At 39.8% G+C, this 21254-nt stretch overlaps 1 protein-coding gene across 1 annotated transcript in view; it reads left to right on the top strand.

Moving 5' to 3' along the window:
• Positions 1-21254, top strand: part of Phlpp1 (PH domain and leucine rich repeat protein phosphatase 1) — a 217321-nt gene that overhangs the window by 130391 nt on the left and 65676 nt on the right. Inside the window, exon 5 of the mRNA XM_055603063.1 lies at positions 183-349. Within this exon, the coding sequence (XP_055459038.1) occupies positions 183-349 (167 nt within the window). The remainder of the gene's footprint in view (positions 1-182; positions 350-21254) is intronic.

The raw sequence follows: 21254 nt of genomic DNA, 5'->3' as shown, positions 1-21254 counted from the left end.
CACACACACACACACACACACACACACACACACACACACACACACACTTTATCTGTTTGTATTTGGACAAGCAGTGCTACTTTCATGCTGTTCCTGGGTTCCCAAAGGGGAACATCTTAGTTTTATCTCTAGACAATAACTCACAGAACAAAGTGAATTAAACTTACTGTTTTTCCCTCCAGGTTGCATCCCAGCGCATAAGCTCAGTAGACCTCTCGTGTTGTAGCCTTGAGCACCTTCCTGCCAACCTCTTCTACAGCCAAGACCTTACTCATCTCAATTTAAAACAAAACTTCCTAAGGCAAAACCCCAGCCTCCCTGCTGCCAGAGGACTTGGTGAACTACAAAGGTGAGCGTACAGAAGGGCTAGAGTCCTTGGGAAGGGTTAGGGGAACCAGACAAGTACAAGGCCAGCCCATTTGGCAATGGTCTCTTTACTATTGTGACAGGTATAATGTATCTGCATTTTTCCCTTCAGAAGGCAAGGTAATAATTTGCTTTATAGTGAGGGCAATATCAGCTATCACTCTGAAATTTTCCATAAGGTTTCCTGCCTTTAAAATTATGGCTGTGGTGATTCATTGGGTAGATTTACATAAGAGCAGTTCTTTTTAAACAAACTTCATTCCCTGGAATATCTGCAAATAGACTGTGAACGAGTAATGGGTTTTATTGTTGTTCCTTCTAATTTCAAGAATCTATTCAGAATAAACTATTTCTTTTGAGATTTATATATACTAGATATTAGCCCTTTGTCAGATATAGGGTTGGTGAAGATTCTTTCCCAATCTACAGGGAGTCGTTTTGTTTTGACAACAGTGTCCTTTGCTTTACAGAAACTTTTCAGTTTCATGAGGTCCCATTTATTGATTGTTGCTTTTAGAGCCTGTGCTGTTGGTGTTCTGTTCAGGAAGTTGTCTCCTGTGCCAATGAGTTCTCGGCTCTTCCCCACTTTTTCTTCTAACCAATTTAGTGTTTCTGGTTTTATGTTGAGGTCCTTGATCCACTTGGACTTTAGTTTTGTGCAGGGTGATAAGTATGGATCTATTGCATTTTTCTACATGTGGATATCCAGTTAGACCAGCAAAGTGGCTGGATACAAAACTAACTCAAAAAAAATCAGTAGCCCTCTTGTATACAAAAGACAAAAGGGCTGAGAAAGAAATTAGGTAAACAACACCCTTCACAATAGCCACAAAAGACATAACTAACGTACCTTGGTGTGACCCTAACCAAGCAAGTCAAAGACTTGAAAAAAAAATTTCAAGTCTCTGAAGAAAGAATTAGAAGAAGATATCAGAAGATGAAAGTCTCCCATGCTCATGGATTAGCAGAATTAACATAGTAAAAATGGCCATCTTACCAAAAGCAATCTACAGATTCAATGTAATGTTTACTTCTTTAAGAAGAAAAAAGTATAGAGGTAAATATGGCAAAATGTTAACATTTGGCAGATGGAATTGTAAAAGTCTGGTTGACATTACTTACTCTGTTGTTCTACCTAAGTGTTCCATAGTAATCGAAAGTCAAGACCAACGTAAGATGAGTTTCTTACCACTTACAGGAATGTCCACAGAAGCGAGTGTCTGTGAAATAAAGTTGATGTCCGCATGGACCCGAGTTCAGTGGGGTCCAGGTGTCCCACCTTGCCCGTTGTTTCTTTCAGAGACTCCTAGTTGCCTGAGACACCTGATTACCCCCTCCACACCAACTGTGACTCCTGAGCTGTCTGTTGAACTCTCCCTTCACTCCTCTCCGCACACATGCGCACGGACATGGACACACATATATGGCTGAGGCACACAGAGGCTCCTGTGCTGCCAGCTGCACCTGGGGTTGGAATTCTTTGCAGAATGAGGAGTTGCTGTGGTTTCCCAACTACAGCTAACCTGTTTCTTATCTCCTGTTTTTATGATTTTGTTTTATTTTGTTTTTAAAAAGTGTATACTTCTTCCTCACTAAAATAAAGTTGTATGTAAATTTTAAAATTCTACTAAACAAGTTTATAACAAATAGTTGCCTAAATTTCCAGTACACCCCTCCACCTAAGTTCTGCTTTCAAGTGAGTCACTTTTGTGCCATTTGGATCTGCTATTTTCTTTATTCTTTCTAAATATTACGCATACACTGCCATGCAGGACATTCAGTGCAGGTTTACTGTCTTAAGAAGGTAAGGCCTTGGTTCCTCTGCTTTCTCATACTATTCCTGCTTCATGCTTCAAACACAACTCTTTCCCCATTCTCTTGATATATTGCTATCATTTTTTGATCCAATTAGCATTCACTGTTACCATTGTTAGCAAGGAACTGTTGCTCCCAGCTAAGGAACTTAAGTTCTGTGATTGCATTTCTGGTGTGCTTGCTCTTCTTTTCCTTTGTATTCATTTGTTCTTCCTAGCTCATGTAGGCTTCCTGACAGAACAGAGCATTCTTAACACCGTGTACTTGAGACTGCTCCGCTCCTGCAGCCAGTGTAGGTATTTGCTCTTTGGGCCTGCACATAGCAGAGACAGGAAGTGTGCCTCTTCTCCTGGGTGTGTCAGTTTCACTTGAGAGGAATCCTTTGGCTTCTGTCTGAGGGATGCATGCCAAGACTCAGAGCTGAGTGAGGAAGAGAAGCACAATCTCAAGGCTTTACGTGTGGATTTCTGTCTACTCTCCCTGTTTTGTAGAACACAGTGTTTTGCTGTACCTGATACCTTTGAACCAGTGATTCTCTGGTTTATTTTCTTTGGGAATAAACTCTCTTCCCGGCACAGGGGAGAGAATCTGGCATCTTTGACATTCTTTTTTAGCTGTGTAACAAAAATATAGGACAGGAACATGTAGCCTGGTGGATTCCTACCAAATACATATATCATATAACTACTATCCATATTAAAAAATCAACTGTTACCAGCACATAGGAGCTCTCTTTCTCACCCACTGCCTCCATTGTTACCAAAAGATGATCTGTTTGGGCGTCTGACGCTTCACTCAGTCTTACCTGTCTATATAAATGGATCATACAGTGAGTGCATGTATCCAGTTTCTCTCATATTATTCTCTGTGAAAAGCAAAAGAGAGTATTCAGTCATCTTGGTATATTTGTCTCAGGCAGTCCAGACTGGGCTACTCAAATAACTTGGTTTAAGACAGAAGGGTATCACATTTTATATTATAAAAGAGCTGTTTGTTTTCTTTGCTTTAAGGCTGAGCAGGTGTAAGTAAGAGACTTGGTCTGTGAGGTCTGAGACATAGGTGAGCCTGCTGCTACAGTGCCCTTCAGAGAATAATCTAGGCTTCAAACCACATCCTCCTTCAACACCTTCCTATGCAGTACCTGAGTGACAGCCTGTTATTCATCTTTTCAAAGTTAAAAAGTAAATATTAAAGATGCTTGCACACACGCACATATATTGATACCAGGGATTAAAACTATAATATATATTTAAGGAAGTCATAAATATAGTTCAGAAATCACTAATATACATTTTAAAATTATAGTTTAGCAAGTTTTGTTATATATATATAAGAATTTGTTATATATTATATAATTTAATACAGTATATATTGTTCATGTATGTAATATATATTAATTATATATACATATCCATATATATTGCGTTCTGGTTACTCTCACACACACCCCTGTCAGGACTCCCTCCATCCTGCAGTCCTTTTCATACATTTGTACAGTCCTGTTTTCTTAAACTTCCTTCCTTTCTTTAATGTCTTTTACTGTGTTTGTCAGTTGCTGAATTTAACCAGGACCACCTGTGTGTACAGAGTTGGTGCTCTCCACTGGAACTTGGGCTCACCTGTGGGTACACAGGCACAGAGTGATGGTCTTTCCTGCAGAAGCCTTCAGGAGCCAGTAGTCAGCAGGGAGAAGTAGGACTCCTGAGCCCCTCTTTGATCCGTGGATGTCTAAGGACAGGCCCAGTCTTGTCTTGAGATCATCATGGCAGTGGCTGTGATACCCAGGCTGTGCTTCCAAGTCGTAGGGAGGGAGGTGTAAATGACCTGGTTAGGACTGAGCACTCAGCCATCACTTATTCTCAGCACCTAGCGTAGCCACGAGTCCCTGCATTTACCCAGTGATGTACATTTTCAATGTTCTTAGAGTTTGGAGTGTGTTGACATGCCATACTCTCAATTTCCTAATTTTTATTTTTGTGTATATATAAGAAATTTATGCCAACAAATGTCTAGTGTATGTTTAACTGGGAATCTGTTTGAAAGGTAATGGAGAGTAATTTATTTTCATATTTTAACTAAGTTTAAGGAACTAAATTTTAGACTTCTATTAAGACAGATTCTGATTTCAATATTTTAGGAAGAAATTTTACATACAATAAAATAGATAAAAGTTGTTTTTAAAGTACAGTGTATCTTACATTTTCATTTAAATGTAAATATTCACCTTAAGCAAATGATCAGTTTTCAAAGAACATTTAAGTTGGAGTTTGCACCAGCACTCTGAGTCTGGAAAGTGACAGAGGTCAGCAGTTTCAGAGGGAGAACATTGTTCTTGGGTCTTCCACTGTTTGTTTTTCCTTTATTGGCACTGGAACTTTTCAACGTCATGTTCAGCATTTAGAAAGGAAAGCAACAGTAATTTCTGGTGGTTTTACTAGTTTCTTTCCTGATTCTGTGCCACTAATAACTATCCTGTATTATTTACGTTTCTTTCACATAGCCAACTCCATCTCCATTTAAATGAACCAAGTAGTCGTAATAAAAGTCATTGCTGTTTGCGATAGACAATTACTTTTAATAATTTTTTTTTGTAAAGTCAAGGGGACAAGTTTTTGCTGTTTTTGTTTATTGAAGAACCTTTAACTTTTCTTCGTATAACTTAATTTTACTGGTTCTAATGTAGTAGCTAATTGTCTGAGCTTACTTGTACTGAACTATACTGATGTTCAGATATCTTACCAAACTGATGTATGTAGCATTTTTTTCTGTTTTTAGTAATTTCTCAATTTCCATTCATTGAAATTTTATGGGTAGGGTCATTGAAGGATTTAGAGTTTGTGTATAAGGAAATCAAAACTTTGTATGTTTTGCAAGTGTCTTTCTCTACCTGGTAACAAGAGAAAAGCATTATATTGTTCCAAACACATGGGGAGTCTTGACAGGAAAATGAAGACCTGGAGAAGAGCAAACCTTAGGCCAATATAGCAGACTGAGAAAGGGAGTTTGTTATGGAAGAGGAGGAGTAGGGACCCCAGAGAAGATAGCCATTACCTTGCCAAGGTCTGTGTGTAGAGAACCCCCTGCCTCTTGAGTCCCATCTCAGTGCTAACAGTGTTTCCTCCTTCAGGCATATGGAGGAGAACGTTCGTGTACATCTCTCTTGTTTTTCAGGAAAATTAACGGGACCAGCGGGCATCTTTTTTGCCTACTGTTTTTCTTTAGTTCAGAACAATCCTATGACAGGGGCAGACTTAGGGTGAAATCTTCTTGTGCCTACCGCCTTTGGAAAGCAAAGTGTGAGGAGTGTATTCAGACAGTAACAATTTGTGTGTGCTCATTTCGCCTTGTTTTGTCCATAGTACTTGAAATGTTTATAATTTAAGGTAAATTTCTTTACCTAAAACAATATTAATGTACTAGTCATTCCATTTAATATATAAGCTGATGCTGTAATAAATTGTTTACAAGATTATGATCACACTTAAATTATTTAATTCCATATATGGAAAATTAATTTGTTAACTAGAAGTTATTAAACACATTTCGCTTGTCTTCGATTACTCTTTGCTATCACTGCTATCCATAAACAAGGGGCAGAGCCCTCTTCTCAGCTCTTGCACTGGATAGACTGCAACAGGGAAGCAAAGCTAGCACCAGCCCTGACTGCTAACGTTTGTCTTAAGGTGTTTTTTTGGTGCTTAAGAATTTAATCTGTAAGTATATTGTGCTTTAATCAAATCGACCCCTATACCTTCCCTCTAGTTTATCTCCAAGCTCACACATCCGCTTTTGCCTCCTAACTTAATGTTGTCTTTCCCCTTCCCCTTTTATTGAAAATAGTTTTTTTCTCATACAAAATATCTTGATTAGTTTCCCAGGATGTTGTCTTTCCCCTCCTCCCCTCCCCAACTAGACAATTTTCTTTTTTCCTCTCTCAATAGAAAAGAACAAGCTCCTAACAATCAAACATAACAATAAAATATAATAAGATAAAACTTTCATCAAGTCAAAAGTGGATAAGGCAAACTAACAGAAGATAAACAGCCCAAAAAGGCACAAGAATCAGAGAACCACTCATTCACACACTCAAGAATCCAATAAATACACTAAACTGAATGCCAAAATACATACATACATACACACACACAGATACACATACATAATACATGTATGTATATCTGTGTATATATGTATGTATGTATATACAGATATGGATACACACATGTGTATCTGTGTATATATATGTCTGTGTATGTATGTATATACAGATACACACACATATGTATGTATGTAGTATGTATGTGTATCTGTGTGTATATATACACAGAGGGCCTGGTGCAGACCTGTGCTTGCTGCTTCAGTTTCTGAGTTAAAGGGCTTTCGTAATTTGGAGGGCTGTGTTCTCCTGGTGCCCTCCATCCTCCTGCCTCTTAAACTGTTTCTACGTTCTCTTCCTTGAGGTTTCCTGACCTCTGAGGGGAGGGATGGAATGAAGACTGAATGAGAAATGAGGGCATGACTGCTCCTTCCTATGGTTGAGTAGATATGAGAGAGAACACTGCCAGAGGCATCTGGAAGGGTCCAGACTGAACCAGGCCATGGCAGGGGGAGGGGCAAGAGAGCATAGAAGGAGCCAAGCAGACCAGGAGAGATTCAGGAGCGAGCCAGGCAGATGCCAAGCCACCCAAAAGTGACTCGAGATCAAGAGCACATAGGCAAAGTGGTGGAGTTATGTAGGGACCAGAGGCTGGGTAGAGGGAAGCAAAGCTCAGCCCCTGGGTTGGAGAGGTTAGGGTAAGGGGCAGGGTGAGAGGTGCTGAGAGGAGCCACGGGAACTGAGGGAGGCCACTTACAATCTAACAGACAGGTCTCATTTAGAGTTGTGTGTTCCAAGGTCTGTCTGTCTGTCTGTCTGCCGCTCTCTCTCTGCATAATGTCTGGCTGAGGGTCTCTGTATTTCTTTCCATCTGCTGCAGGAGGAAGCTTCTCTGATGATGGCTATACAAGGGATTATGACTATATTAGTATAGCAGAATATTATTAGGAGTCACTTCATCACTACTTTTACCAGTAGTATTTGGTTTTACTCTAGGTCTCTGGGCTATCTAGTCTCTGGTTAGTTTCTTGGTCACCCAAGCAGTTTTGGGTCTGAACTCCATCTTTTGGAGTAGGTCTTCAGTGAAATGAGAAATTGGGTGGTTACTCCCACAAGGTGTGTCATCTTCAGGTAGAACAGCATGTTAGACCACAGACTGTACTAGGTTGCTGTTCATGTTTTCCTTTGGCTGCCTGCAGAGTACCTTCCCGTACCAAGGACACTAGCTTGACTTCTCCATGTTCAGTGAAGTGTATGGGTGTTGTCTTCAGCTCTCAGTTTGTGTTGGCAACAGCCTTGGTTGTTAGGGGATTTTCATGGGACTCTCTTTAGTCAATAACTCAATTGAATATAACCCAGACCTGGAAATGGAAGCTTCACTTGGTGGCAAGAGATGGCCACTTGGGACTGTCTCCTTCATTATTTGGAGACTTCATCAGAACACCTTCATATAATGTGGTCTGGTTTTAAACCCACAGAGTCCACTTAATGTTGCTTGTATGTGCATGATTGTAGCATAATAAACAGGAGCATTGGAGCTTATTTAGGGCAATACCTGTGAAAAACTTACCCTCCTTTCCCACAGCATCCATCAATTGCCAGGAGCTCTGCAGTTAGGGGTGGAACTGCACAAAAGCCCCATCCGGGCTGGGATGTTGGCTAGCCCGTGCAGGTCTTGTTGTAGTCATAGCCACTGTGAGGTCATCCCTGCTGGGACATCGGCTAGCATTACAGGTGTTGGCATAGAGTCACAGCCACTGTGAAGCCACGTGTGCCGCTGGACTGTCCTCTTAAATAGTATTTTGCTGCAGATGTTCAGTTGCTCTGGCTTTGAAAATCTTTCCACCTCCTTTTCAAAAAACCTTGAGCCTTGCTGCAAGGACTATGATAGAGATTACCCATATAAAGCTGAGTACTCAGACTTTTTGCATGTTGATGAGTTGTGGGTCTTTGTACTATTTGTCATCCACAACAAAAAGATCTTCTGTGAGGATGCATCAGTCTCTGTGTATAAAGATAAGAACTTAGGGAACAGTTAATTACTATGTCCATTTAGCAGAATAATAGTACTAGACCAGAATGCCTTTTAAACATTCTTGAAAGCAAGCTGTCAACATGACTTTCCTAATGCAAATATGACCATGGCTTTTCTTGCCCTTGTCCTCTCTGAGATCATTGATTAGCTTAATCATATTGCTCTTATTTAAACCTTACATTATAATCTTGTGAAACTTGTTTCTTCTGGTATGTCTAATGATTTCAAATTATACTACCTGTGACACAGGAGTTGTACCAGTTCCTAGGACTGGAAAACCAAAGCCTTCTCTCCCACAGTGATAAGATAGGCAGAGTCTTATGGTCCCTCATCTGCATGAGCGGAGTTGCAGAAGGTGATTGATCATCATGCCTTTGCACCCTGGAAGGACTCGGGACTATAGTTCTACAGGAAGTCAGGTGAATATGAAGCTGGAGAGAACATTCCAGAGACTACCATATAACAGGTGGCAGCAACAGAAAGAATGGAACCCTCCTCCAGACCCTCCCTGTGCCTGAGACTTTCTGAAAAGTGCACATACAATCTTGGGAGAGTCTGATGCTGTGTTGACTTCTAGAACAGTTCACTTCCCTGCTTTATCCTTTTGGAGCCAAGCCACAGACAAGATAGGGCACCTGTAGGCTTTTCTGTATCTTCTTCTCTTGCAGCTGCCCATGTGTCTCTGTACAGTTCATTGCCCAGAGGCACAAGGACTTGGAAATCATGTTTACTTTCCAGACTTGAATCGACACCTCTAACAGTCTGTGTGTTTTGCGTGGGAGAATTGAGGCCATTAGTATTCAGCTATCATCAAAGGATTCAAATTTATTCATGTCATTTTGTTAATTTTGTAGTATTTAATATCGTTAGAAATTTGTATTGTGACTTGAGAATGACATATGAATTATTAATAATTTTCATTATAACACTCCAACCATGCACATATAAAAAGATAAGTGTACCATTAGATCTTTTTAAATTAATTTATTTTTTATTAATTACAATTTATTAATTTTGTATCCCAGCTGCAGCCTCCTCCCTCGGCCCCCTCCCAATTCCACCCTTCCTCCTTCTTCTCCTTCCATACACCTCCCCCAGTCTACTGATAGGGGAGGTCCTCTTCCTCTTCCATCTGACCCTAGCCTATCAGGTCTCATCAGGTCTGGTTGCATTGATTTTCTCTGTGGCCTGGTAAGGCTGCTCCCCTCTCAGGGGAAGGTGATCAAAGAGCCAGCCACTGAGTTCATGTCAGCGACAGCCCCTGTTCCCCTTACTAGGAAAACTGCTTGGACACTGATCTTCCATGTGCTACATCTGTGCAGGGGTTCTAGGTTATCTCCATGCATGGTCCTTGGTTGGATTATCAGTCTCAGAAAATATCGCTAGACCCAGATTTTTTGGTTCTGTTGCTCTCCTTGTGGAGCTCCTGTCTTCTCCAGGTCTTTTTATCTCCCCTTCTTTGATAAGATTCACTACACTCTGCCCAAAGTTTGGCTATGAGTCTCAGCATCTGCTTTAATACCCTGCAGGGTAGAGTCTTTCAGAGGTCCCCTGTGGTAGGCTCCTGTCCTGTTCCCTGTTTTCTCCTACTTCCCATGTCTATCCCATTTGCCTTTCTGAATGAGGATTGATCATCTTACCCAGGGTCCTCCTTCTTGTTTAGCTTCTTTAGGTGTACAGATTTTAGTATGTTTATCCTATATATGTCTAATATCCACTTATAAGTGAGTATATATCATGTGTGTCTTTCTGCTTGTGGGCTACCTCACTCAGGATGATCTTTTCTAGTTCCATCCATTGTAAATTTCATGATTTCCTTGTTTGTAATTGCTGAGTAGTATTCCATTGTGTAAATGTACCACAATTACTGTATCCACTCCTCTGTTGAGGGGCATCTGGGTTGTTTCCAGGTTCTGGCTATTATGAATAAAGCTGCTATGGACATGGTTGAGCAAATGTCCTTGTTGTATACTTGAGCATAATTTGGACATATGCCTAGGAGGTATCACCAGATCTTTAGCCAACATTTCTTTCAGTAGAGATTTGTTGTTGTTGTTTGTTGCTGTTGTTCCGGTGTGATTATTTATTCCTTGTCAGTTTCACAGAATTCTATGGAATAGTTTGTGAAAGCTTTTTTTAAAGCATAGAAATAGTAGTATATAACCTTAACTTTTACACCTTTTATTAAATTTACTGTTTGTTTTAGAGACTGATAATGTAACTCTCTCTTGTAAGGAGAGAATTGACCGGATTACCTGTTTGTTCTGTTTATCCACTTTGCTCTGCTCAGCTTTGAATCCCTAACAGGTAGAAATCCGGTTCCCCCAGAGATGGCTGCCATTGTTAGGGGACCATTCAGTACACTGAATGAGCAGATGAGAGAAGGGCAGTGGGAATTGCTGTTAGTCACTCACTCCTGTGTTACTCATAAGCTGCCTCTCTGCAACAGGCTTTTGTGGCAACTGGTAAAGGAAATGAAACTGGTAATTCGTCATTTCTCTTTGGTTGAAAGTTTGATGAAAAAAAAAACTGCATAATGAGACCACTCAGGAAACATGACACAGAGATTTGTAATGAAAAATTGGTAGCTGGAAAAGAGAAAATAAGTTTTAAATGGACAGGGTGATAAGTTTTGTTTTCTTTTTCCCCTAAAGGTGGGGGAAAATGCAAAGCAAAGCAAAAACTACCACCAGTTTCTAAATACTTCACATTCTCTTGCCACTCCCTTAGCAGATGCCATCCTGTTGCCTTCGCCACCTCCTAGGCTCTGGTTTGACTTCTGTCCTATCTGCCCTTCAAAGCACATTTCCAAAGCTGTCCTGAGAGTGTGGTTATTTCCAGTTCTGATTTATAAACTTACTTATAACTCTCTATACTTACTTGCTTGTTACACCTCTTATAATAAACATTAGAAAATTTTCCAAATCGACCTCTATTTGTGAATTTCTTGACCTTAGGGAAATAGTGGTCTCATTTTGCAGTCTACGATTGCAGTACTTAGGATACTGCAGCCTCGTGGGACACACTCTTCTATGTGAAGAAAGGCTGTAAAGGTTGGAGGGAATCGCTGAAGAGAGGGTTCGCTCATGCGGAGGAGGAAGGTAGCCAGTGCACAGTGCTGCTGGGAGAATTGGAGATTTTCAGCACAGGGTTTTGAGGCTTGCCAGAAGATTAAGGAATTTCAGAGAATGTGTGGAATGCCCCTTCTCCAGTTAGCTGTTACCCACACTGAAAGTTCTTGCACAGCTGAGCTTTGCAAATGGAATTTCGATCCTCTTGGGATGCTTTCTATTTTATAGGCTTCCCATTTTCCTGCCCTGAGCTCTGGATCAAAGGAAAGCCTTGAGATGGCTTAGGGTTCTGGGATTGTGCAGTCTTTAGTCTTCCTTTCAGCTTTCTCTGCCTCCTCAGCTCTGGCAGTCATGGTCTGTTTTCTTTTTTCTCAAGACAGCACTTTTTAAAAAGGAACTCAAAGGAAAACAAAAGATTATTATCACCCGGGCTGTGTTAACTTTGTACAACTGATTTCTTGGAGTCATGTAAGATGCTTTTTAACTTTTATCCCACTTACAGATAAATATGTAGTGAATAATAGTGACTTTAAAAGCTTCTGGTAGATTCTAATTCAGCTATTTTATTCTGTCCAACTCCATTTTCCCATTGTTTTAATTAAGCTCTTTGCTGTATTCTGTAAGCCTTAACCTAAGAGCCTAGTACTACGCAGTATTTGTAGGTATTTGCTGTTCTGAGTAGCAGTCAGCCATTCACTGCCTATCTCCTTGGGGACAAGAATGAGTGTGAGGTCAGTTAGCAGATGCTCTATATTATGGCACTGGGTAATAAATGTCTTTGTGACTAGGGAGTGGGGGCATCCTTGGCATCATTGCTGATGGCTTGTGAATTTGTCTTGTTGGTGGACAGTGTGAGCACACTGCTAGAGTAGTCTTCCCTTTTCATGTCGGACACACAGCTAACACCCAGTGTTCACACAGGCTTGTGTAACTTTTACAAAATAACATCCCAGAAGAGTTTGCTTTTTGTCCTTAGTGACTAATTTTGATGTAGTTCACCATATGCCATTCAGGTGGAACTTTGAATGGGAGGTTTGGATGATGACACTTACCAGCAGGATATCCACAGTGGCCTGTGTAACAAGCAGAGCACACCCCGTCTTTATGGTGGTGTTTGGGCTTCAAATGAACAATGGAGAAACAAAACAACTTGGATAAAGGATAGCTTTGCTTATCCCCTGAATTTAGCCACCCTTCCCTACCATGTGAGGAATGACCGGAAGGGGAGGTATTATTTTTGTGATAAATACGAATCATGCGTCCTGTGTTGTTTTATTCATTTAGGTTGAAGTTTTTCTAGGTAAACACCAGTGTCTTTTCTGTTAAGATGCTGTGGTAAAGCGTTAGCCAGTCTTTACCACCATAGGCCTTTGTTTTCTGTATGAATTTATCTTGCTTAGTATTTCTATGTATATATATTCTGTAGTTTATGCCCTCTAAATCAGTGTTTCTCAAAAGAAGGTTCATGAACCGCCCACACTCAGCTCACATTGGCGTTAATACGGACATTTGAGCCTCTTCTGTTATCTCAGGCTTCAGTCAGGCCCTCCAGTGACAGAGCAGAGTTCTTTGTATGGTAGAGGTTTATGGACCTGCATGCAGCGGGGGTAACAGGAAATACCTTCTGCCTCATGGTCTTCCTGGGGCTGTGTTTGTGGGGACATGAAAAACCCTTGGCTCCCGGGCCCAGCCTCAGCATCACTGGGAACATTTGCCTCTCAGAAGGCATGCCTCACCCAGCACATACGCTGTCCTTGCACTCCCCTGGAGCTGAACTTGCATCTCTTCTCAACTTCTTGGCATCGTCAGCCCTTTACACCTTCTGAGATGCAGCCACATGGGTTTATGTATGTTCTTCTGCTCCGGTCCAGGGAGCACCCACCTCTCTTCTCATGCTCAGAAGTACACAAATCAAATGTAGCATGCCACCAGCTTCTCAACGTTTGAGCTAAAACAAACAGAAACCACCCTACCTGAATTCTCAACACCATAAATGACTCTTGGAGCCAGCGAAATAAACATAACATCTTCTCATATGACTAGAAAACAAAAATAAACATATTAACATTTCACTTGGCTTAAAATTTAAATCTACGGCTACAAAAAGATCTGCTCCAACTCTGAGCAAAAGGATTGCTACAGAAAGTAAAATCCAGGAGAAGGAGCATGTCCTCTGCACCTGCTAGATCGGGCCAGTCCCCAGACCAGGAAACTCACAAGCAGCACTTTTCTGAAGTTACAAAAGAAAGAAAAAGAACACTCAGTGTTGCCAATAATTACAAAGGAATGCCGCTGTAATGGCAAATTAAAGCATTCCCTAAAAAGACAAATTTATATTTTAATTCTTCTTTAACATCATTCAAACGAGAACATTTACTGATCAGATCCTACATGTACAACTCTATGCTTTTTTTTTTTTAACTCTATAAATCAAGGTAAACAATACAGCTCAAAGGGCAATGGCAAAGGGTGCATAACAGTAAGTTCATGAGTCTAGTGAGTTGGTTATGTCACACCTGACAAGATGCAAGGGCTTCGGTCTGAAGAGTAGACAGAAGTCAAGGGTGTTGCTTATCTATTGTTTCTTAAGGTCATGTATACCTAAACACTATAAAGAGGGCTTTGGGTCCCTCCTCAGGTTTGTTTTCTAAAGAGAAACCTTATGTATTTAGTAGATGGTCTTGCTCCACCATTTACCAGCTGAAAACCTCAAGGTGGGCTCTCACAACAGCAGCGAAGCATGGTTTGGGAAGCTGTAAAAGTACAGAAAAGTACACATTGCGTGTTGTTGCCCATGCTTTTCTGTTTGGTTTAAGCAGCAACAATCCTTTTCTCCCCCATTGTATAAATTATTTAAATAAGCGTCAGAAAAAAATGATTTACATAGTTACTGTAATTAGCTCCTAAAAAGAAAACAGACTGCTCCTACCAGTCGATGACAAAGCAGATGTCATGAGAACAGAAAGACGACTATTTTGGGGAGGAAGGAACTAGCTGGGGAAAGGGCAAGTCGAAAGTGCAATATACAATGTAAATGAAAATGCCATCATTCAGTATATTAACTAAAAATTAGTAGTAAAGAAATAGTAAATGGTGCAGAATAAAGATAAATATAGAAATTATGAACAGTGTAAATATTAAAAGGAGTTTTAAGTGGCTTTTATCACTTTGTGATGAAGTAAGAAAACCTTCTTAATGGGAAAAAAAAAACTGAACAAAAAACTAGACTCCATAAAAGAAAGAATAATAAATTTTAGTCAGTAAAACTTAAAAATCAATGTGTTGCAAAAGGCACATAGTAGTCAACAACAGGAATACTACAAGGAGGGAATATTTCCAACATGTACTATATGCAGATCAGCTTAGAGCTCCTCAGACTGACGAGACCTTTTCAAAGTCCAGTGAAAAATGAGCAAAGGATGTGAAAGACATTTTGTGACTATCACTCAGCTTCACTGAGAGAGACAGATGAAAGTGGGCTGTTGTCCTCTTTGCTTAGATTAGAGACAGTTGGAAGGACTAGAACACTGGATGTGAGTGACAGCATTTGAGAAAAGGGAGGAAGCTATGTGGCTAATGCGGAGTGTGAGCTTGCAGGGTTTTGTTTTAAAATATTAACCGTGCATTCAAATTTAAATTATACATATTCTTTCTATTTCAGTTGTAGTTTTAGAAATGCAAATTCACAGACTCTTTTCAAACACTTTTGAGACCATTTATGTTTTGGAATGCAGGATTTTTCAGATCATACAAAACTACAGCTTGCATATGTGACCCCATCAGTAGAGCTTGGAGGCAGACAGACTAGCACATTTTTCTTTCTAAAGAACAAACAAACATCTGTGTCAGTAGGTCATCTTGGTACCAGTTGAGTCAATGCCACAGCTTTCAAGACTTTTTTTCCTTCAGGATCTTTGGATTTCAGAATTATGGCTTAAACAGCCCCAGCAATCAAATTGAAATCGTCAATACAGCAGATGTGGCTGTGAACCAAATTATCTCCTGTCAGGGGAGGATGGAATTAGAAAAAATTAGGAGAAGCTCACAACTTGTTCTTTCCATGCTCCTAGAATTTACCATACTAAGATGAGCGTGTGTTATTCTGGTTATCAAATAAAAGCAGCGTTTCTTATGGAAGCCTGTTCAGTGAGTGTTCCCAGTTCCAGCAGCCTCACAACTCTCCACTGAAGCCACTGAGCTCTTGAGGATGTTGCCTCTTAGAACTGATACAGAGTGAGGACCAAGCCCAAGCTAAGTCTTCACACAGTTCCTTCATGATGTAATGTTGAAACTGAACTTCCCATTTCTATGTTCTACAGTAGGGAAACTGCAACTTAAACAAGAGTGGATGTTCTGAAATGGAAATCCTTTCACTATAGAATCATTTTTAACAAACTCATGATGTTGGATGATAATTAAGGAAAACAGACTAGGAATGTAGCTCACTTGTACAGCCCTTGCTTACCATGTGAATTCTGCCCTAATAGTTACAGTCATAGTAATGATGATGGACAGATGGCTCAAGAAATTCATTGAGTAAGGCAGGGATGGTTTCCCCTTCTTAGGTATTGTGATGCTCACTTTGAGTACTTACAGATATGATTAAAAGTAAAACTACTAGGGAAAATGGCACGGCTCACTTGAGAGCTTGTACCTGGCATTAGTGAGTCCTTGAGTTCAATGTCTGGTAGTAAAACCTGACCAAAGCAAAACCCAGCTACGTTTTATCATAAACGTACTTAGTTCTTGGACGAAAAGTAATAAAATTACGTGTAACAAAGACTAGTTAATATCATGTCTGAAATAATCATCATATTATTTGGTTTTATTTCCTAAACATGTACAAATTCATCTACCTATTTCGTGAAATTCAGTACAAACAGAACTTTGAACAAATTCTAAAAACTAGAAAAATCAAGTATGTTTTATAACTGTGACAAATAAGCCCAGAAGGAAACAATCTATGAAGAATGTCAGGGGTTTTGTTTGTTTTACCTTTGTATTTATTTGGTTCTCTCACTTTTGATGCTGTAGAACACTAGCTTTTGTTCTTTCCAGTCCTTGAATAAAAATGGCTCTATGTTGTAGTAATTAATAAAATGGGTGTTGGACTATATAATCTTTATTAGCCCTGTGATTATCACAGCAGTATTGTCTAACCTGTTATCACAAATAATAAGACACAGACACCTGCTAGATTTTATAATTGCCTTATTTACCTTGGACTGGGCAGGTATTCCTACCTACCCTGTCCAAATCACCTCCATCTCCCAGCCCCCATCCAATGCCATTCACCTTAATTCTCCTCAATTGGACTACCTTTCATCCATAATCCCAGGGTACTTGCTTATAGTTTTTCCTCTGGGCCTTTTCATGCAATTACTGGAACCCTTCCTTGGCCCACATTGTGTTTTCTCCAGGCTAATCCGTCCTGGCATTTTCCTCCTTCCTCTGTCCTTCCAGTGATTCCGTGTGGGAGTCTCCAAAGCCCAGGAACCTTAGCCACACCTACCCCATTCTGCCCTGCCCAGGTATAGGCTATTTAATTAGCCAATCAGGTATAATGACTTAGGCAGGTTTACACAGAGGGCCAGTAATGAGCATCAGCACAGCCTCCAACAGCTCTTCCTCATTAACTGTGGTGTGTTTGTCCTAAGTAGTTCTTAGGAAGCCAGAATGAAGCAAGCTTATAGACCTGTGGTTGCCCTGTTTTACAAATGCTTCCATTTGGTAGATAACAGTGGCTACACTGTGCACATAAATCAATGTGTTTTAACACTTCTAATCAGTTTAAGAAACTAACCACTCTATAAAGCTATAAAAGACAACTTTTACAGATTTAAATACCTTTAGCGTAAGGGAGTATTTAGAGTATATCTCAATTTAGTTTAAAAATTTATTTAAAACTAAGTATAGACATTGTTTTAGTTAGGGTTACTATTGCTGTGGTGAAACACTATGACCAAAAGCACAGTGGGGAGAAAAGAGTGTGGCTTATATTTCTATAGCCATACTTCATCATCTAGGGAAGTCAAGACAGGAACTCTGGCAGGACAAGTACCTGGAGGCAGGAGCAGATGCAGAGGCTGTGGGGAAGTGCTGCTTATTGGCTTGCTCTCTGTGGAGCAGAACCCAGGACCCCTCTCTCTGGATGGTTGGTCTCTCCCCCACCAACCACTAATTAAGTAAATACCTTACAAGCTTACCTAAACCCTAATCTTGTGGAGGCATTTTATCAATTGAGGCTTCCTCCTACCTGATGACACTAGCTCAAGTTGACATAGAACTAGCCAGCACAGACAGTGATACATTTGCACAGTGTGTTGTTGCCCTATTTAAGAGGAAGGGACAAAAGTAATGATTTCCCTGCTCCCCCAGTAGCAGTTTTAAGCATAGCTTTTCCTCTCTGCAGCTTGTTGGTTATCTCTCTGAAGCTGCAGAAAGGAATAGGTAAGGACTTCATAACACGGACTAATACATGACAGCCCTAGATGTTTTAGCACTGTGAACATCTCCTGTCTGGTTTTAGTGCTTTCATGATGTAAATAGAATAAGGGTGAAAATAAGGAACTGCATCAACCTGACTAGTAGTGCTATTGATATTTTCATTCCACTGTCTTGTCTCTGACTCCACTTTGCACCTGTCACTTGAGGCCCCATTCCTAACAAGTAATCATGTACTTCATTATACATGGGGCTTTTAATTTGAAAGGCAAACTTGTAGTTTGAAAGGCAAACTTGTAACAAACCATAGTCACTGAAAACTTTGGAGTCTATCCAAGGCCTGGACTTTGCTGTGCTAGTAGTGCTGAAAAGCAAACATGTTCCTTGGAGCTTTGGAGTAGGCCAATCTCAACTCCTGAAGTGTTGCCGCTGTCTGCTCAGTCTACTGCTGTACGCTGTATCATGCAGCATCATTTTAATGGTCAAGATTTCCTGTATTAGGCTCTGTGTGCACATTACTTGATTTACTTCACCCTCTGAGCTCTGTTGTGGGCCCAATGGAAACGACTACTTTTCTTTTTCTGAAATAGACTGCTTACTTTGGAACGTGAAGTCAGTCTTTATATTTTTTGGTAGTTTGGGAACACTATTCTGAAATTGTTTTCTGTGTAAATAGATAAGGTATTTGAAATACTATTCCTATTGCTGATGTTTCCACTCTTGTTGGGAGAAAATGAGTGTAAAGATAGCTTTTTTTTCTACAATACATTTTCTATTCATGGCTAAGAATGGTGACTGATAGTTTTTATATTATATACTGATATGATAGTTTTTATATTGTATAGTGATAGAATTATATTGAATTCTTAACAGTGGTGTGTTGAAAGATGGCTGTATCTATGTCATCACACAACTTTCCTGTTGCCATTTTATTTGTGAGCTTGGGAAATAAAATAACTTCAAAGTGGTTCAAGTTGGCTGCTGCTGTATAGTATTGGAGCCCAGAGCATGTAATCTGAATCTACACTTATGGGGCACTGTATATTTGACATGAGAAAAAGAACTTATTGCACATTTTCTAGCTTGAGTATAATTTAAACATTGAAATACATGGGATGTGGCCTCTACTTACATTCCTATTCTAGAGCTGCAAACTGTGGGATCTGACTCTGATAGACAAGTATTCTCACAAATCCCTTTGGCCACATTTTCCACGCCCTGGATCATCCATTCCTGAACAGCCAATCCCCCAAACTCTTCCAAGAGGTGGAAAAAGCACAGTGAGAGTAAAGATTATTTCCAAAAACCCAACTTTCCTAGTCATAATTCTCCAGCAGTAAAATTCGTCTGTCTCAGCAACTCTAAACCTTAGACTTCTTGGAGTTCTTCTGTATAAGCAGAAAACAGATTACAGCACTGAAGATTCAAAATTCTGGTTAGAAAAAGACAGGAGTGTCCACATTGAATGTGGCTCTGTAGTGATACTTGGAATTTTGGTTTTTTTTTTTTTAATACAGAAATATTATAAGAGTGTGTTTTTATTTTAATGTGGAGATATGGGGCTGGTTCAGATTGTTCACAGCAGCTTACTGTGGTTTGCCTCATGCTCCAGCAAGGACATGATTTTGCCAGCTGCAGATAGTTTCGGTGATTGTGTGACATTTGGAATTCTGGGGAATTTTCAGAGGGTATATAATAAATGCTAGGCACCAAGAGGCAGGGTGGGTTGTTGGGTGGTTGTTGTTGGTCACAGTTTATTAAGTGGTTGTGTGCAAAGAAGAAATGAGATATCCTGATGGCAAAGAGCAAAATTTCCTCAAGGAACTAGATGCCCCTCGTCAGTAGGAAGTTGTCTAACAATAATGTTACCCCCTTTCTGACCCCCGGCTTTGTTCAGAGCATCTCTTGCCTCTCCTTTTTTCTCTCATGTCTAGTGTTAGGAGTCGAAATCTATTCCCTAATTAAAAGTCTAAAATCTGGAATACTCAGAAATATGAAACTTTTTGAGTATTGTTATGATACTCTATAAATATTTTGGAATGTGTGACCATGTATGTTCAACCAGTGGTCCATACTGACAAAATCTCCCAAATATTGTTTTATACATACATACATACATACATACATACATGCATGCATGCATGCATTATACTATATACTATGCTATACTCTATTACTCCCAAATGATTCCAGTTATTTTGGGTGAGAGATTCCCCGACCAGTATGTGTCTTATATGTGGATTCCTCACTTTGGACTCCCTCCTTTTCAACTGCTGTTGTATCTGCCTGCAGCCTGGATACATGGCAGGAAAGTCCTGTTCTGTTCTTCAGAGGACGCTTGACCCTTATATTAAGGCTACTTCCATTACCTAAGCCAGTGGTTCTCCACCTTTCCAAAGCTGTGGCCTTTTAATACAGTTCCTCATATTGTGGTGACCTCCAACCATAAATTTGTTTTGTTGCTACCTCATAACTGTATTTTTACTACTGAGCGATGACTCAGTTCCTAAGACCATCAGAAATATGTGTTTTCCAGTGGTCTGAACCCACAGATTGAGAAATTCTGGCCTCAGTCCTTCAGTTCTTTGTCACTGAGTTGATTCAGAAAATAATTGTACTTACTTTTCTTTATATTTATAGAGAGCAGTCATTTTAATACAAATGAATGACAGATACTTGCTAAGAGCCTCCCATTCTATTAAGCATGTCAGCTGTTTTGTTTGTTCTCAGCAGTGATAGAATTCTGGTAAATTTAGTTTGCATGAGTGAGTTTTATCTTGTCCAGCACCATTACTGACTTCTCCAAAAGCCACACTTTCTGTTTCCCCTTTTAATTAGTACTGACTTTGAAATCCTGTTCTTTTTGTGGAGAATGTCTAGGATCAGTTACTTTCTAGAAGATCTTTTTAAACTTTCAGTTTGATAGTGTACAAAATTTCAAGCTATGCCCTGTTCTTACCAAGTGTGGAAAGCATCTAGAAAGAGGGCCACTGTTTTGCTTGAATGTGGTTTCATCTGCAGTGACAAAAACTTCTGAGGGAAAGTTGCTATATTTGAGGGGGAGAAGGGATGAAGCAAGGACCAATTAAATTTGAGTTACAAATAATTTTTTTTAACCTGAGTATATCTCATGCATACTTAATGAGAAAAAATTAACTGTCTGCATACCATAGTTAATGACATTCTGTAGTTTATCTGGCAACCCTATTCCAGGACTTTCTTGCCCTCTCAAAACCTGGAAAACATCAGTAGCCTTTCTTTATGTGAATTCTATATTCTGATGTTTTTACTTAATTAGAAATTCAAACAGATTTATGTATGAAAAGCAAGATAAAGTATAGATAATACTGACTTTTTAGTGAAAACAGTTTTGCATAACACAAATTTCAAAATGGGCGTCATCATTTTCTATTTTTTCAAGTCTTTT

Source organism: Psammomys obesus, unplaced genomic scaffold (assembly GCF_907164565.1).
Source record: "Psammomys obesus unplaced genomic scaffold, mPsaObe1.curated_primary_1811, whole genome shotgun sequence".
Lineage (NCBI taxonomy): Eukaryota > Metazoa > Chordata > Mammalia > Rodentia > Muridae > Psammomys > Psammomys obesus.
Note: the sequence above shows the minus strand (reverse complement) of the source record. Positions and strands in the feature narration are given on the sequence as shown.